This window comes from Orcinus orca, chromosome 2 (assembly GCF_937001465.1).
Source record: "Orcinus orca chromosome 2, mOrcOrc1.1, whole genome shotgun sequence".
NCBI classification, from domain to species: domain Eukaryota; kingdom Metazoa; phylum Chordata; class Mammalia; order Artiodactyla; family Delphinidae; genus Orcinus; species Orcinus orca.
In genome coordinates, this window is record NC_064560.1 from 138,108,215 (window position 1) to 138,127,603 (window position 19,389).

The 19,389-nt window shown below is 35.9% G+C and overlaps 1 protein-coding gene across 2 annotated transcripts in view; it reads left to right on the forward strand.

The window, feature by feature from the left end:
• Positions 1–17,063, forward strand: part of SRP54 (signal recognition particle 54) — a 44,564-nt gene extending 27,501 nt beyond the window's left edge. For both annotated transcript variants that reach the window (XM_004269962.3, XM_033428361.2), the window contains 9 exons: positions 1,050–1,200; positions 2,303–2,451; positions 2,762–2,862; positions 3,350–3,436; positions 6,893–6,966; positions 7,177–7,285; positions 12,383–12,553; positions 15,926–16,021; positions 16,868–17,063. In XM_004269962.3, the coding sequence (XP_004270010.1) occupies positions 1,050–1,200; positions 2,303–2,451; positions 2,762–2,862; positions 3,350–3,436; positions 6,893–6,966; positions 7,177–7,285; positions 12,383–12,553; positions 15,926–16,021; positions 16,868–16,959 (1,030 nt within the window). In that variant the 3' untranslated portion in view covers positions 16,960–17,063. The remainder of the gene's footprint in view (positions 1–1,049; positions 1,201–2,302; positions 2,452–2,761; positions 2,863–3,349; positions 3,437–6,892; positions 6,967–7,176; positions 7,286–12,382; positions 12,554–15,925; positions 16,022–16,867) is intronic.
• The last annotated feature ends 2,326 nt before the right edge of the window (positions 17,064–19,389 follow it).

The window sequence follows — 19,389 nt, forward strand, 5'->3', positions numbered from 1 at the left end:
TGAACCTAGGGGCAGGACAGGAGTAAAGATGCAGACGTAGAGAATCGACTTGAGGACATGGGGCGGGGGAAGGGTAAGCTGGGACGAAGTGAGAGGGTGGCGTTGACATATGTACACTACCAAATGTAAAATAGATAGCTAGTGGGAAGCAGCTGCATAGCACAGGGAGATCAGCTCCGTGTTTTGTGACCACCTAGATTGGTGGGATAGGGAGGGTGGGAGGGAGAGGCAAGAAGGAGGGGATATGGGGATATATGTATACGTATAGCTGATTCACTTTGCTATACAGCAGTAAATAACACACCATTGTAAAGCAATTATACTCCAATAAAGATGTTTAAAACATTGCTTATGAAAGGGTGTTAAGTGGAAAAGCATGTTTAAAACACTATGTAATACAAGTTCAGTTATTAAAGAAAATGTAAAAAAAATTGAGGAATTCACAGCTCATTCAGAAAAGATACGCAGCAGAATCATACAGGATTTTGGGCTTCCCTGGTGGCGCAGTGTTTAAGAATCTGCCTGCCAAAGTAGGGGACATGGTTTCGAGCCCTGGTCCGGGAAGATCCCACATGCCATGGAACAACTAAGCCCGTGCGCCACAACTGCTGAAGCCCGTGTGCCACAACTACTGAAGCCTGCATGCCTAGAGCCCGTGCTCCACAACAAGAGAAGCCACCACAGTGAGAAGCCCGCGCACCGAAACGAAGAGTAGCCCCCTCTCACTGCAACTAGAGAAAGCCTGCGCAGAGCAACCGAGACCCAACGCAGCCAATAATAAATAAATAAATAAATATGGGGGCTATTTATTGTTTTTAAATAAATTTATTTAAAAAAATCATACAGGATTTTGTAATTGGAAAACTGATTACTGCTTCATGCTGCTCTAGAAGTGGGTTGTTATATTTAATACTTATTAGATTTTATACTTCTAAATTGAAATTGTGATCATTATGACTTTTTCAGAGTAGATTAAGGGTGCACTAACAGTTTCCAAATTTTTCGTATTTGGAAGTTTTGCTGCTAAGTCATTTTTCCATGTTAAATAGCTATACAGAAATGGATCCTGTCATCATTGCCTCTGAAGGAGTGGAGAAATTCAAAAATGAAAATTTTGAAATTATTATTGTTGATACAAGTGGCCGCCATAAACAAGAAGACTCTTTGTTTGAAGAAATGCTTCAAGTTGCTAATGCTATAGTAAGTAGCTTAATTTAACAACATTATTAAGACTTTGGTTAAATTAATTATAAATCCTGATTGAGTTTATGAACCATATAAATTATTTTTTGCCTGTAAGAAAGATTCCAAGTAATATATTTTTATTTTGGGCTCCTTTGTCTGTATGATAAGGACTTAATCTTCTGTACATTAATATGAAATTTTCATGAGTATTGAAATATTTCCTTTCTCACTTAATCATCTTATTAGTATGTATAAGAAAAAGTAACAAGCAAAAAAAAATGAGAACCTTTAATAGCTGTTGAATTTCCTTTCTGTAAATTATTTAAATTAAATTAAAAACATTTGCTTTAGGTGAATTTTGAAAGATTTTTAAAATGAAGCATTTAAAAATATTAATAATCATTTAGTGTCTCTTTAAAATTGTGATGGAAATAACGGGAAGAAGAAGTGGTTTATAGGTAATCTATAGCACATATTATGAACCCATGTTTTGCCATTGAGGTGTTGGCAGTAATTCTTTGGTTAATGATTAATACTAATACATTGTTTTGTTTTGTTTAGCTGTGCCATTATTTTGACCTAGGTGAGCAGACCTAAGGGAAATATTCTCATCTGTCCTTTATTTATTTTGCTTTCAGTGCACACTCTTCTACTTTTTTTCTCTGATTTACTGTTGCTATTGCATTTGTCTAGAGTGTGATTCCTCTAGATCATTGCTTAACTTTTTCCTCTTTATTCAGGCCTCAGCTCAAATGTTACCTCCAGACAGGTCTTCCCTGACCACCCTACAGAAAGAAACCTCTCACACCTCAGAACTGATTTTCTCTGTTCCATTTTAATTGTTGTACATCTGAAATGTTTATTTGCCTTTTTTTAAATTTTTTTTATTTGCCTATTTTTTTATCTGTCTCCAGTGATTAGAATGTAGGTCCCACAAGGATAAGGATTTTCTTATTCATCTCTTTGACTGAGGACATAAATGGTGCCCAATACATAGTACTCCCTCAGTAAATACTGATTGATTGAATAATTATAATAAATATTTTTTATAGCTTCTAATGATGAAATTTGCTTAAGGTCAGTAAAAATATATATCTTTTCTATTTAAATTTTCTAGCAACCCGATAACATTGTTTATGTGATGGATGCCTCCATTGGGCAGGCTTGTGAAGCCCAGGCTAAGGCTTTTAAAGATAAAGTAGATGTAGCCTCAGTAATAGTGACAAAACTTGATGGTCATGCAAAAGGAGGTGGTGCACTCAGTGCGTAAGTATCATTGATGTTATTGTCCCGTGTCTTGGGCTTAGTGTGTGTGTGTGTGTGTGTGTGTGTGTGTGTGTGTGTGTGTATTTATGGCTTTCTTATTAATCATTTAAAATATATTCCAATGGTGGACCTAGTATGGTCTGTAAAAGATGTTTAAATAGAAACAGAATTTTGGAGTACCTCTGATACAGTTCTCCTTTAGCTAGTGAAAAGAAACTTGAGCTATGTACCTTTGTCTAATTACCTTTAAAATCTTCTAGAAATTTGTTTTCCTTTTTGAGGTTATTTTGTGTTTTCTTTTTCTTTGCAGAGTTGCTGCCACAAAAAGTCCAATTATTTTCATTGGTACAGGGGAACATATAGATGACTTTGAACCTTTCAAAACACAGCCTTTCATCAGCAAACTTCTTGGTGTGTACAGTGGTGGGGATATAGAAAAACCTTCAAGAAATAGTATGAATTTTTAGGACAGATTAGGATTTTAATTCTGCCCTCTCGCTAACTAGCTCAGGAAAATAATTTTCTTCTATGATTTATCTTCTTTACCTGCAAACTAAGGATGGTGGTTATCTGCTTCCTGTAGTTAGAGTGGTAAAATGAGCTATTAGATGGAAAGTTCCTTGGAAAAGTTTTAGAGCTCAATACAGAAGCATGTGGTTGTAGTAATAGCAGTGATAATGGCAGCAAAACTTTCATAATGTCTCCAGGTGTTTGAGAGCATGGAATTTGGAATTAAACCCTGGGCTGCAGTTCCTGCTTTGTCACTTAACCTCTCCAGCTTCAGTTTTTCACCTGTGAAGTGCCTATCTCACAGGCTTATTATGTACGTGCATGCATTTTGCATAATGTAAAACAGATACACTATTGGTTATTAATTTTACTTTTTTGGGTCTTATAGGTATGGGTGACATTGAAGGACTGATAGATAAAGTCAACGAGTTGAAGTTGGATGACAATGAAGCACTTATAGAGAAGTTGAAACATGGTATATGAGTAGCAAAAAGCATTTGATCTCAGATGACTTACCTGGATTTCTTTTGATAAAGCTATAATTTGTTTGAAATGATACATCCATTAAAGTCAATTCTTCAAATGTTTACTGTTTTAGATTTATATATAAATCATTTTAAATCTCAGGCATCTAAGCAATTGTAGAATGGAGTGTTTTTATTTTCTTTCTTGTAATCAAATTGCATTAAGATTAAAATTGAAGCTTTCATTGGGTTCCTTGGAGTAAAACAGGTTAAAAGTATGTTAGAATACTCTCTTCTGATTTGTTTGTTTACTTATAAATTTTATATTTATATGTAATAAAACATATAAAAAGAAATTTAAAAGAATGAGATTAAATACCCACACGTTTTCTTTACTCCACATTGAAGTCAACTCCTATCGAAATGTGATTAAGAGCTCAAGTTTTTTAATCTAACATGTGACTTTTTCAAATTACTTAACCTCGGACTACCCTGGTGGTCCAGTGGTTAAGACTCCACGCTGCCACTGCAGGGGGTGCGAGTTCAATCCCTGGTCTGGGGAGTTCCACATGCCGCGGGGTGAAGCCAAATTAATTAATTAATTTAATTGAAAAAAATCGTGTTCAAATTACTTAACCTCAATTTTCTTATGTGTAAAAAGTAGATAATACTATCTTCTTCATAGAGTCGTGAAGATTAAATTAGCTGATATATGTAAAATGTCCAGCATGTCAGAAGCATTTAACATATTATTGACCATTTCTGTTTTTCTCAAAATGGTATTACTCTTAATTTCCATGGCCACATACTATCCTGCCTCTTTGCTCCTTCTCATTCATATTGTCAGGTGCCTATGCCTTTACTTCTCAAATGTTGATGTTTTCCAGGGGTCATTCTAGGCCATCTTCTTTCTCTGGAGCTTCAGACTCATATCTGTATGTTTAGATGCTTAGATCTTCCTTAGACATTTAGTTCAGTTTATCCTTGTCTTCCCATCCTAACCTCCCACCCCAGTGTTATCATCTATGAATTTAACATCATTTGTCTTGTTGCCAAAGTCAGAAACTTGGATGTTGTCATCAACTCATCTCTTCCTCACTCTGCTCAGTCCTTTTCCGATCAGTCATTAGTCCTAGTGATTCTACCTCCTAATTATCTCCATTCCATCCCCTACTTCCCAGCAACTATGCAAGTTCATCTCTTATCTAGATTGTTTATTCTGAGTCTTTTAACAGATATTCCAGTTTTTTGGACTCTTCCCCTTGGATCAGTTTTTTATACTTCAGCCGAAATGATCTTTCAGAAATGCAAATTTGATCCTATTACCTTTCTTAAAATCTTTCAGTAGCTTCCCATTTCCCTTAGAGTAGTTTTGAATGACTCCACTATCTAACCCACATCTTCCGAGTCATGTTTTGACACTATTGTTTTTAGCATTCCGTGTGCTGGTCATGCTGAATTTCTATCAGTTTCTCACATGTACGCTGCTGTCTCTGCCTTTGCCCTTGCTGGTCCCTCTGCCTGTTAGGTAGTTATTCTCTCTTCTTCCTACTTCTGTCCTTCTTTATCCCAGCCAAACCGGCTAACTCCTACTAATACTTCAAGTCTTTCCTTAAATGTGCTTCAGGGACATTCTACCTTATCCTTAGACTAAGTTAGAACCCCCTACTGTATGTTTCCATTGGATCCTGTAATTGCTGTATGAGTCATCACAATGATTTGATGTCTGTCTTCCCTGCTGGAAAGTGAAGGTAGGTTTCATAGCTGTGTTCTTCCTCTTTTATGTTCACCGTACCTAGTACAGTTTCTGGCACTTAGTAAGTCTTTAGTAAATATTTGTTGAATGAATGAATCTATCCTTTATTGCCTGATTCTTTCCCCCTGCTACTACCACACTAAACTGGGTAATATATTCCTAGTCAGTCTGCTTTCTGACTCCTAGATCTCTCTTTATATCTCTGCATTTTGCTTCTGCTTCTAACATTCTACTCATTTCTGTTATCACCAAGGGCCTCCTGATTTCCAAATGTAGTGACCTTTCTCTTTCCTCTTGGCTCCCAGTATTTAACAGTTTTATCTGCCTTTTATATTTTCACACTCTTCACTTGGGTTCCATGACAGTGGATTTCTTATATTTATCATAGCTTCAGTTGTCATTTCTGTATAATATGTATTTTAGCCTTACTCGTCTCTACCACTGTTTTATTTTGCATTTCTAGCTGCCGGCTATAACATTTCTTTTAAGATATTGTACTGCTACTTCAAATTCAGAATGCCTAAAACCAAACACCATTTTTGTTTATATCTTTGGACAAAAATAGAAAATAATCTTTCTCCTTTGTCTTGTTCTTTCTGTTTTTCTCCTTAACTGAATTTACATAATGATGAAATGCTCAGATTCTAAGAATATCATTCAATCAACTTTGACAAATGCACAATAATCTACACTCCATCAGGAAATAGAATATTTCCATTACTCTAGAAAGTTTGCTTATTCCCCTTCCCAGTAAATACTTCATATTACAAGGAATCCTAGAGTGTATCTTTTTTCCCACATGGTTTCTGTGACTCAGCATAATATTTTTGATATTCATCCAGGTGGTTGTACTTACCTATAGCCTGTTCTTTTTTTTTTTTTAATTTATTTATTTTATTTACTTTTGGCTGCATTGGGTCTTCGTTACTACACACGGGCTTTCTCTAGTTGTGGTGAGAGGGGGCTACTCTTCGTTCCAGTGCATGGGCTTCTCATTGCGCTGGCTTCTCTTGTTGCAGAGCACGGGCTCTACGCGCCTGGGCTTCAATAGTTGCGGCCCGTGGGCTCAGTAGTTGTGGCTCGCAGGCTCTAGAGTGCAGGCTCAGTAGTTGTGGTGCTTGGGCTCAGTTGCTCCATGGCATGTGGGATCTTCCCAGACCAGGGCTTGAACCCGTGTCCCCTGAATTGGCAGGTGGATTCTTAACCACTGTGCCACCAGGGAAGCCCATAGCCTGTTCTTTTATTGCTGAGAGTAGTATTTCATTCAGAGTCTATCCATTTTCCAGTTCATGGACCGCTAAGCTGTGTAAGAAACTCCAAGTAATCTTCTAAAGTGCTTTTGCCCATTTTACAATTCTCATCAGCAGTATATGAGAGTTCTGTTTGTTCTACATTCTCTTTAACTTGTGTTGTCAGACTTTTTAATTTCAGTTATCCTAGTAGGTATAGTTTGTCTCCTTTGTTTTCACATTTCCTGTATTTATGTCCATTTTCTCTGATAGAATATGAGCTTCTCTAGGATAGGATCTATCTGTCTCCACTGTATTCATCCTGTGATCTTGTGTGTAGTAACTGCTCAGTGAATATGTATTGATTGGATATTTTATAAGTGTGCTTCAGGATGAGCCCATGATTAAGGAAAATCATTAGGTTTTATTGACTGGAAATGTTCATTCTCTAATATATCTGCATCATTTATATTGTATTTCAGGTCAGTTTACGTTGCGAGACATGTATGAACAATTTCAAAATATCATGAAAATGGGCCCCTTCAGTCAGATCTTGGTTAGTTATACTAAAAAGTTTTTTTCTAACCTCTTTTGTTTTTGTTAAAATTTCTAAGAACAGATACACTTGCTTTAATTATTTTAATATTTGGGTAAAAATAGATACTTTTAAAACTTAGTATTAACATTAAAGCCATTAGTTAAATGTGAACATTCTGAACAATTAATCTCAAGCTATTATTGATTTTATGTTTAATATATCTTTTAGGGGATGATCCCTGGTTTCGGAACAGATTTTATGAGCAAAGGAAATGAACAAGAGTCAATGGCCAGGCTAAAGAAATTAATGACAATAATGGATAGTATGAATGATCAAGGTAAGGTGGTAGATTATTTGACTTGGAGGACAATGTTCTGAATATCAGTAAGTTGAGAGTTTAACTATGTTCTTGTGGACAAGATGGGGAAAATTTAGACTGAAAGATGATTGTTAGGGAGATTTCTAGCTCCTTGAAAGCTCTTGCTCAAAGGGTTGGGATTACTGGGTTGACCTCCTCATTGAGAGAAATGTCTAGTATAGTGCTTCTCCAAATGAGTTCTGTGGAGAGAACACAAGTTCTTTATGGTGTTGATAGAAATAACTTAAAAGGGGAGTTCTGTAGTCAAATAAATTTGGGGGAATGCTGAGTTAAAAAAAAAAACACTAGTAAGTTTATTTATTGTATGTCTCCTCAGAGCTCTAATATGCTAACATGAATTGGGAATCTGTAAGAGAGAGATAGTTTATGCAGTGTTTACCAGCTTACTTTGCTCTGTAACTCTCAAGGTTTGGTCTTCTCAAGTACACTGCTCTATCTCTAATCCTACATTATCCCTTTCTCCTGTACTTTCAGGTCCTCAGCCCATGAATATCTCTAGACCCATGACTTCTTTATCTTTTTCCCAGTATTTGTAGCACCCTTTCTGATTGAACCCAGCAGGCATGCCAAACATTTATCACCCTTTTGTAGGCCTTCTACTCTTGATCTCTGTTCTTATTTACAAAGAAATACAGGCTTTTGGCATTGAATTCTTTCAGCCTTTGGCTGATTTATCTATGAGATTGTGACAGCCACAAACCATTCTTAAAGCTTTTCAAGGACCTCTCTCCATCAGTAAAATCCTCTGCTATATCTGCAGTCTCTCCTTACCTACTGACTTTTTTCCCCATCAATATATAAACATTCTTTCTTAAGTTCACAATTTCACATTTTCTAGGCTTCACTTCTCCCGCATGCTTTTACTCTGTCTCTCTTTTCAGTCAAGCTTCTTAAAAGAATGGTTTATGTTCCCAAACTACTGAAATCTGACTTCTCTCCCCACCATTACTGTGAAATAGATCATACAAAGATTTTCAATAACCTTCCACTGGTCTACTCTAATGGATACTCTTCAGTTTTTTTCTTGACCTTTACAACATTGGATGTTAAACACCTTTTTCTCTTGGTTTCCATTATACCATCTCTCCATTTTACCCTTACCTTTATTGGTTTCTTTTTTTTTGTTTGCTTGTTTTGTTTTGTTTTGTTTTGTTTGTTTGTGTTTTTGGCTGTGCTGTTTGGCTTGCAGGATCTCAGTTCCCAGATCAGGGATTGAACCGGGGCCACGGCAGTGAAAGCCCAGAATCCTAACCACTAGGCCACCAGGGAACTACACATACCTTTCTTGTTCACTTAGTCTCCTTCACTGGTCTCATCCTCACCCAACCTCTTAAATGAATATATGCTACAGCTTTCTGTCCTCAGCTAGTGTTTCTTATCATTCTGCTCAGTTTTGAATAATTAATCCACATCTATGCTTTGTCTACTACCTGATTATTTTTTGTAGTCTCTACGTCTTTCCTGATCTCTAGGCCTTCATAGTAACCCAAATAATGTTTCTCTCTCATCTGTGTATCTTCAACACTATTAAAAGTTGTGCAGGGCTTCCCTGGTGGCGCAGTGGTTGAGAGTCTGCCTGCCGATGCAGGGGACACTGGTTCGTGCCCCTGTCCGGGAAGATCCCACATGCTGCAGAGCGGCTGGACCCGTGAGTCATGGCCACTAAGCCTGCACATCCGGAGCCTGTGCTCCACAATGGGAGAGGCCACAACAGTGAGATGCCCGCGTACCGCAAAATAAAAAAAAAAAAAGTTTTGAATGTAGAATTAATAACTGCAGCCATATCTAGAGTGTTTATTCTGCCCTAGGTACTGTCCTGAGCACTTTACATATTTTAACCCACAACAACTCTTAAGGGACAATTCTGGGGTCAAAATCCAATCTAACTGTTACAGATTAGGATACAGGGAAGTTGAGTAATCTGCCAAAGGTCACTAGCTAGGGAATGGAGAGGCTGGGCTTCTGGCTTGAGAGTCTATACTCTGGATCACTTCCTGTCTAGGTGCTCACTGAATGGTGGACAGACATCTCTGTTACACGTTTGAGAGTTTTCTGAGGTACATCAGTTCCAAAATGTAGTGCTTCTGCTTTGGTGAGTGACACTTCCACCTATCTATTCAGTTACCCAAGCTAGAAACTAGGGTCAACTTAGATTTACTGTCTAGTCATTCTATTGATTATGGATATAGAGGTATTGAGATGCCTAACTTTTCTCCTTTCAGTTGTGTCAGTTTTGCTTCGTGTATTTTGAAGCTCTTTTGTTGGGTGCATACACATTTAGGATTGTTATGTCTTCCTAGTGAATTGACCTGACCCTTTTATCATTATGTATGTAATGCTCTCCTTTGCCCTGCTCCACTTTATCTGATATTAATGCAACCACTCCAGCTTTCTTTTAATTAGTTGTTTGTATTATATATCTTTTTCTATCCTTTTACCTTTAACCTACCTGTATCATTATATTTGAAGTGAGTTTCATATTAACAACATGTTATGTTTTTTCTTTTTTAATAATTCTGATAATCTTTTAACTGATATATTATTTATATATTAGGATTTAAGTTCTGCCATTTTATCTTTTGTTCTGTTTGTTCACTCTGATTTTTGTTCGTTTTCTCTTTTCTATCTTCCTATGGATTGTTTGAACATTATTTATTATTCTATTTTAATGTATCTGTATGTTTTTTAGTATGTTTCTTTGAGTAGTTTTCTTAGTGGTTGCTCTAGGTATTACAATATATATACATACTTAACTTATCACAGTCCATTCGTATCAGTATTTCATCACTTCAAGTACAATACAGAAACCTTAACATCACCTTAGACTTAGTGAGTTATACTTCCTAAGTATTTCTCGTATCTTCTCTTTCCTCTTTGTCTCTGTATCCCCTGAATTAGTTCATACACTCATCATTCCTTACCTGGATTGCTACAGTAGCCTCCTGACACTTCCCTTTCTCTTTTTTCACTCTTTTTTTTTTGTGGTACGCGGGCCTCTCACTGTCGTGGCCTCTCCCGTTGTGAAGCGCAGGCTCAGCGGCCATGGCTCACGGGCCCAGCCACTCCGCGGCATGTGGGATCTTCCCGGACTAGGGCTCGAACCCGTGTTCCCTGCATCGGCAGGCGGACTCTCAACCGCTGCGCCACCAGGGAAGCCCTTTCACTCTTTTAATCTGCCTTCCTCACTGCCACAAGAATAATCTTTCTAAACATAACAATTCTGGGATCGAAATCTTTCAGTGGCTCTATGTTGTCTTCGTGATGAATTCCCAACTCCTAAGCCTGGTGTACAAGTTCTGTTATAATTTTGTCCTTACTTACTTTTATAATCTCCTAAATCTCTCAGCTCTTATCCATGCATTGTTCCTTCTACACAAAACTAGTTTCATTTATTCTAGGAATCCATGTTCTGCTTCCTAGAATATCCCTTGCTCTTTTCTCTTCTTTTTTTTTTTCTTTTTTGCGGTATGCGGGCCTCTCACTGTTGTGGCCTCTCCCGTTGCGGAGCACAGGCTCCGGACGCGCAGGCTCAGCGGCCATGGCTCACGGGCCCAGCCGCTCTGCGGCATGTGGAATCTTCCCGGACCAGGGTACGAACCTGTGTCCCCTGCATCAGCAGGCAGACTCTCAACCACTGCGCCACCAGAGAAGCCCTCTTTCCTCTTCTTTACTTATACTTGTCCTTCAGGACTACACAGTTAAAGAGAAACCACCAGCATGGAGCCTTTCCTGACTTCCTTTCTTCTTTGAATTATGTCCCCTTCTGCTTTTTGCTTAACTCTCTCCTATTGCTTGCCAGGATGTGCTGTTATTCACTGTCTTCTTTCTCTCACTCCATTTGAGCTCTTGGAAGGAATATGTTACACATTTTCTAAATATTTTATTATGAAGATGTAGCTTAAAAGCTGCATTTATGAAATGGATTTAGAGGTTTTAACAGACTATAAGTTTATTATGAGATAATTTGATCTTTATTTGTATTACATGAGTAATTAGTCTTCCCCTGGATTTCAGTTCACTTCTGGACAATATGCTTAGAGGGCATAGACAAATTAGAAAATGTAGTTAGGAAATCAGCGTGGTAAATGGGGTGCTAAACCATGTTATAAGAGGAACAGTCAAAAGAGTTGGATATTTGTCACCTGGAGAAAATTCACAGGAGACATCATGGCTCTCAAATAACTTGAAAGCCTTATTCTTTATGCCTGGCAAGGAGACATCTATGCAAAATAGGAAGGAATGTCAGGCAAACGTATTTCATTTTAATATGTGAAAAGATTTTCCATGATTACGGGTATTAGAATGGCATAGATTGACTTATTTTGGATAGTGGGTCATCTCTCCTGGGGTTGTTAAATCAAAGTTAGGTGATCACTTATTGGGGGATATTGTGGAGAGAATGCAAACATAATAGAAATTTTGTTCCTGAGATTGTATGCAACTAATGCCATAAGAAATGTACCTCGTATTCTAAGAGTTATCAAAACACTGGAAGGAATTAACTCATTCTTTACGTTACAGAAGGCGTTAAAAAACTAGTAGTAATTACTTGATTATATAGGAAATATACAATTATTCTGTTGATTATAGATAGAACCTACCTACTTCTACTTGCTTATATGCCTAAATTTATGATTTAAAGGATAATAGTTATTTAGAGCTAAGGTAAGCACTTTTGTTCCTCTTTGAAATATACCTCTGGCATATACTCTGAGGAGCAGTTGGATATGAGATATAGAAAGGGTGGACAAAGAAAATTTTTTCAAAGAAAAATTTTCACAATGTTCTATTTTACTTAAACTGTAGGGTGAGTAGATGTGTATTTGTTTTATTGTTTTTATAGCTTATGGATATTATAAATATTCTTTTGAATATATTCCATGTTTAATTTTTAAAAACCAGATGAAAACACAGCAGATGATAACAACATTTGTTAAATCTGGTTGGTGGTTTCACCACTGTATTTATTTTCTGTGTGTAAGATATTTGCATGTAACTGCTTTGACAATGAATGTTAATTGTGTGTACGTGAAAGTTATTGACCCTTGCCTACAGAACTGGACAGTACTGATGGTGCCAAGGTTTTCAGTAAGCAACCAGGAAGAATCCAAAGAGTAGCAAGAGGATCAGGTGTGTCAACGAGAGATGTACAAGAACTTTTGACACAATATACCAAATTTGCACAGATGGTAAAAAAGATGGGAGGTATCAAAGGACTTTTCAAAGGTAAGAAAAATAACAAGCTCATCATTAGTTGACACACTGAAAGGAAAGAAAGAGGTTGAGAAACTAAAAATTAAAGCCAGGGAGTACTGCCAGTATTAGAAAATACACTGCTGAATTTCATGTTATATTCAAGTACTTCCAGGATTTATAATGCAATCTGTGATTTATCTGTTTTCAGATTCAAGGTAATAAATGCTAATATTTAAAAAAATCACACTTAATGACTTTATTTTTGTGACGTTATAGTATATATTAAAGAAAATTTAGAGAATATAAGGAAATATAAGAAAAAAATTTAAAACACCCATTACCTTTACTCCCCAGAGAATCCCATGGGTCTTATTGCAAATAACATTTGATATAACTAGTGCTTTTTCTTTTCAAACATCATGACTTTTTTTCCATATTGTCAAATATTCTTCAGAATATAACTTTTAACCACTGAGTACTATTCCAGTTACGCATGTATCTTTGTTTAGCACAATGCATCTTTGTTGGATGTTTAGGCTGATTTCATATCAGTATCAGTTCCTGTATCAGTTTCTGTGCAGTCTTCCATGAGGCCAGGGATTTTGTCTGTTTTGATCATAAATATAGTAGATGCAGAATAAGTTTTGTAATAATTCAGTATTTCCAATTTAATGGTCAAATGTTTTTCAATATGTTTTTTCGATTACTCACATTTAACATTTCTTCGTACATTTATTGGTTTGAATTTTATTGGTGAATCCCCTCTTACTTAGGTTACTTGTCCATTTGTTTTATTTTTTTCCTTATTGCTTTGTAATAACTCTTTAAAATTCTTGGACTATACCTGCAAATATTTTTCCCAAAATTTCATTTGCCGTTCATTTTTATTTTTAATTAAAAATGAAGTTTTAATTTTTTTAATTAATTAACAAACTTATTTATTTGGCTGCATCAGGTCTTAGTTGCGGTATGCGGGATCTTCGTTGAAACATGCGGGGTCTGTCATTGCAGCACACAGGCTCTTTGTTGTGGCGCGCGGACTCTAGAGCACGCAGGCTCAGTAGTTGCAGCATGCAGGCTTAGTTGCCCCACAGCATGTGGGATCTTAGTTCTCCGACCAGGGATCAAACCCACATCCCCTGCCTTGGAAGGCGGATTCTTAACCACTGGACCACCAGGGAAGTCTCTGAAGTTTTCATTTTTAATGCAGCCAGGCCTTTTGGTTTGGTTTCTTTTATACTCATAAAAGCCTTCCCCATGTTGATACCACAGTAGTCACCTATACTTTCTTCTACTTGTTGTTTTTTTTTTAGGTTTTTACTCTTTATTCCACCTAGAATTTATTTTGCTGTGTATTGTCTAAGGTAAAAAGGTAAGTTTGTTTTTCCAAAGGGTTAAAATCAACTGTCCTAGCCCTCTCTTTAAGGTTTTTTTCTATATCATAAACACTATTAAGGTGAATTTATTATTTAAGAAATATTGATTAGGTAAGCTCCAAAGATGAATAATACCACTGAATAGCTTTAAAAAAGATGGGTATTTACATAAGTTTTTATCACGTTTTTTAATTTTTTTTATTTTTAAATTTTTTTTTGTGGTACGCGGGCCTCTCACTGTTGTGGCCTCTCCCATTGCGGAGCACAGGCTCCAGACGCACAGGCTCAGCGGCCATGGCTCACGGGCCGAGCCGCTCCGCGGCATGTGGGATCCTCCCGGACTGGGGCACAAACCCGTGTCCCCTGCATCGGCAGGCGGACTCTCAACCACTGTGCCACCAGAAGCCCTATCACATTTTGTCTTTGACAGTTTCCTTATTTTCCTTGCCTACTATATCCTATTTTCTTTTTTGTGACAAGGGAGAAAAGTTAGACAAACAAGTTTAAAATTGGTCATAATTCCTAACACCACATATTATTTCAGATAGTGATTTATAAACACATTAAGTCAGTTTAACATCTTTCCCAAATGACCCTGACTGTTCTTGATAGAACTACTGCAGATCTGTTGGTCAGATCTTGTCTAAGCATTAACTGCTCAATAAAGGCACAACCAAGATGAAGTGGGCAGTGGATATGGTACACGTCCTTGTCACACCAAAGTCTTAATAATTTTTCGAAGTTTTAAGTCCTCAGAGACAAAAACTCTTACAACAAATCACCAGTGGTTGTAAAATTCACATCTTACACAAATTTATTAATTATGAAACATTTTTTACAGGTTTTATCATCTTTTATAAAAACACATCTTATAGTTCTTAATTCATTTAATTTAATCATATTAGCCAGCTTTGATCAGAGAATCAGGGTCATCTTTGATTTGCATTTTCACAAATGTTCCTGAGAAGTACCAGAGTTAATGTTCCTTTGAAATAAATAGTTTTGCTGAAGCAGCTCTACTTATTCATTGCTATTGCATCAGTGATGTCTTTGGCTTTCTGTCTCTTAAGAGCACAGCAGTTATTCTCTAAAGGATGCTCTTATCGCTTCTGCCCCAGTGTGTATCTCTTTCATTGGCTGCCTTTTTACTGTGGAGTTTCGACTGAGTGTGTAGAAATTCATTAATAAATGGAGCATTATTCTTTCTATTCTCTGAAGCTTTTTGTTATTTATAATAGCTTCTTAGATATACACATCTTCAGGTTCTCTCAGACACATTCTTTCATATCCATTTATCAGTAATCCACTCTCTTTCCCAATTAACCCATATCTGTAAAGTTTTTTGTTCAGCATTCTACCATGTCACTATTAAACAATTGTTATAGCTTACTATTAATAACCACTGGATATGGTTTTGCTTATAGTGGCTCATTCACAGGTATAAGTAAAAATGTTAACAAAAATTGTAGCCCTTAAGAAAGTTCCTTAGGGCTTCCCTGGTGGTGCAGTGGTTAAGAATCCGCTTGCCAATGCAGGGGACACAGGTTCGAGCCCTGGTCCGGGAAGATCCCACATGCCGCGGAGCACCTAAGCCTGTGCGCCACAACTACTGAGCCTGCACTCTAGAGTCCGCGAGCCACAACTACTGTGCCCATGCGCCTAGAGCCCGTGCTCCGCAACAAGAGAAGCCACTGCAATGAGAAGCCCATGCACCGCAACGAAGACTAGCTTCCACTCGCCGCAACTAGAGAAAGCCCGAGCGCAGCAGTGAAGACCCAACGCAGCCAAAAATAAATAAATAAAATAATTTTTTAAAAAAAGAAAGTCCCTTAATATTGAGTTTCACTTGTTCTTTCTCAAAAATATGTATGAAATTGGGATAAAGAGTAGAAGGGGAATATGTACAAATAGAAATAATTGTGTTAGAGTGATAAGATTATAGGTTTTTTTCTTTATATTTACTCAATTTCTATGATACCCTGATTATATTACAGTCTATATTGACTCAAAACCTTTTTTTCTTCAGGTGGTGACATGTCTAAGAATGTGAGCCAGTCACAGATGGCAAAATTGAATCAACAAATGGCCAAAATGATGGATCCTAGAGTTCTTCATCACATGGGTAAATTGGTTTAGTTTATAAGGGTTGAGTTTTAATATGCCTTTTGTTATGATATGAAAATCTGTTCAAACAATGTATGATTTAAGTAAAAGGGCCATCTAACTTCTAAGTTGAATGGTTGTAACAGTGCTGTATAAGCTGAGGTTTTATTTACTCCTCTGCTGCTGTTTGTGATTTTTGAGCAAGCTACTTAATCATCTTTTGTTAATGCTTGTTCTGGTGACCTTTTTCCTTAGTTTAGAATCTGGATAGTTTCATTGATTAGACTTTGGAATTATATAACGATTTTGAAAACCCAGTTCCACTTTTACCATGTAACCTATAAAAAGTTCTTTAAACTTTCTGAACCTCACTTTCCCCTTTTGTAAAATCACAGGCAATAGCTCGTCAGGAAATTATGATGATTAAATGAGCTAATAGATAGGAAAGCATTTAGTACAGTTCTGGGCATAGAACAGATGTTCAATAATGGTGAATTGTTTTCTTACTTTAAGTCCTATGAAATAACTACCCCCCATCCCTGCCCCAAATTATTACTATTTATAAGACTCAGACTCCCCAGGAAAAAAATTTTTGTTTAGATTTACTGACTCCCTACTGTGTGACAGGTACTGTTCTGAGATCTCTTCATGTAGTATGTATTTCTCATAATGTGATGAGGTAAGTTATTCATTCTCTTTTATAGATGAGGATACTGGTTATAATACAAATTTTTATGTACTTTAAGGCTGATGCAGTCAGAACCCAGTATATTTTTTTAGAAGTTCAAGTACTTATTAGGCAAAAGTAACAAATGTTTCAAGTTGTGTTTAATAATTATTTGATTTTATTCTACTCTCACTCTAGGTGGTATGGCAGGACTTCAGTCAATGATGAGGCAGTTTCAACAGGGTGCTGCTGGCAATATGAAAGGCATGATGGGATTCAATAACATGTAAAGAAGATGCCTTAATTTAAACTGACTCAGTTGATTACATTGTTTGCTGAGACCTCAGAGTTTCCCTCCTTTTTGCAAACAGGAAATAAAAGTATTTTTCTTGTCTGTCTTGCCCCTTTTCTTTCTCTCATCTTTTTTCCCCCTCCTTTTCTTTTTCCTTCCTTCCTTTTTCCCTCCCTCCCTTTCATATAAGGGAGGAATATATGGTTTTTGTGGAAATCATTATATTTTTGCTTTAGATTTTCTTCTGTTAGTTTTCAGCCATCATAACACATCATAACACTTCTTAAGTTAAACAAATGATGTAAAATTTTAGTATTGATACTTAAAAGTTTTTAATTGTCTCAAAGGCCAAGCATTGCATTTGTAAACAGTCCTGGTCAATAGTTACATGATGTCTCAATAAAAGTGCTGTAAAATAAACTTCAAAGTTGTTATAAGTTAAGGGATTGTTAACTTTCTTTATGGCTTAAAATTATCAGTGTATCATGTTAAAAGGCAGACAGAGAAACTAATATTTAAAACTATTCTCATAAGTGTACCTTTATTGGGATATATGATAGAGTAACCTAACCATTAGTATTAGGAATTTTTGTTTAACTTGGAATAATCAAGATAATTTTGCCATAGAAAATCTTAGGTCTGCCATTTAAATGGAAATTGTGAATTTGGTTACAGTTCACAATTTAATGTTTTGTATATAACTTGCATTTTTTTACCTCATATTTTTGAAGCCTTAACGGCAATATTTGATTTTCTTGAAAAGCCAATTTTGTTATGTTTCTTACATACCAAAAATCTGCTTGAAGAAATTGATATACTTTGATGATAATAGCTAATGTATAGACCTCCTAATGGGAATATAACTGCAAATATTAGGCTGTCACTATTATATATTAAAAATAATGAGACCATGACAAGATTGACTTGGTGGTTGTTACTTTGGATTGCTGCATAGTTCAATTAGGACAATGGCTTTTCAGTAAGTTATGGAATTCATTTAAAATACTAGAATAATTATTATACCTACTCATTATTGACATCATGAAGATAATGGATGTGGTATAACAGTGTATTTTGAACTAGGGTGAACTGATTTTGAACTAGGATGAACTGATCTTCAGCAAAGAATTGATTTGTAGAAGTAGAAGAGAGTGAAAGAAATAGCTAGTTTTTATAGTATTAATTTTTTATAACTCAAGTGTTTTAAAAGGGTCTTAAAATCCAAACTATCTTCAGAAAATAATTACATAGAGAATGCAACCGATTTTCTTGTTTATTTGGGCAAAGATTTTATATCCCACCAAATAATTTTCACCAGCCAAAAACTTTAATATCCCTATAAAATATTTGTATACCCTGTAAAAATTACGTATCTTGTGTTCTGCAGAAATGTCATCACAAGGTCCAGCTACAGAAATTTGACAATAGAGAAAATATTGTTCTCCAAATTAGTTTCTTATTAAACTGATGCATACCACCTTTTCTGGGCATGCATTTTTGTGATTTCTATCCTCAGGGTGCCACTTTTTCATTTTGACCAAAAAAGGAAATGAGACACTTGGCCAAACTGTATGGCTTTGGGCATTGTTGTTAGTATTTTTGGGTGTGATGCAAATTATATTTTTCAGAAGCAAAAATAACAGTGGCAAAGGACAACTAAAGGTCCAGAACATGTAGTTCAGCTTCTGTTTCTCTTGTCTCTTCTATAAAATGAGGAAATTGGGGATGTTCTCTGAAATTCTGATTCCATTAATTCCTCAACCTGGCATCTTTTTAGTTACAAAAGCTATCTTTCATTTCTCACAGTTTCTATCAAAGTACTCATTTTTTGAAAGCGTAAGTACTATATACCAGAATTAAATTTTTTAATAATTTGAACAAATGTCCTTTTATTTTTCACTGTTGTTAAAATGGGTTCCTTAGCTTTTTGATATATGTTATATTTCCAACTTAGAGCACTAACTAGATCTAATATCATACAACATTGCATTCTTCTTGGATTTTATTATAATGTTACTTAAATATGTACAAACATAAAATTAGGTATAATTTCTTGCATTTACAATGCTTATGTAATTTTAAAACAAAACCAAACAGAACTTAATTATCAGAAAACTACAATACCTAGAAAAGGCAAATTAATAATTTAATCTGATGGATGTCAGTGTTCTGAAAGTATCGTATTTGCTAGCATGTAAAATATAAGGTGTATACACAATGCATCGCAACTTTATGGAGGAATTTTTTGGAAAAAAATAATTACTTTTCATCATGTAGTAAAAGCAATTTCAAAGTGTGTTACATAAACCATTATATTGTTCAAATAAATACAGTGTGTCATAATGTGAGAAGTCCTAAGTTCTGATATGTAGTAATATTGTACTAACCTTGAATAGACATATAACGCACATAGCTAAAAATAAATGTA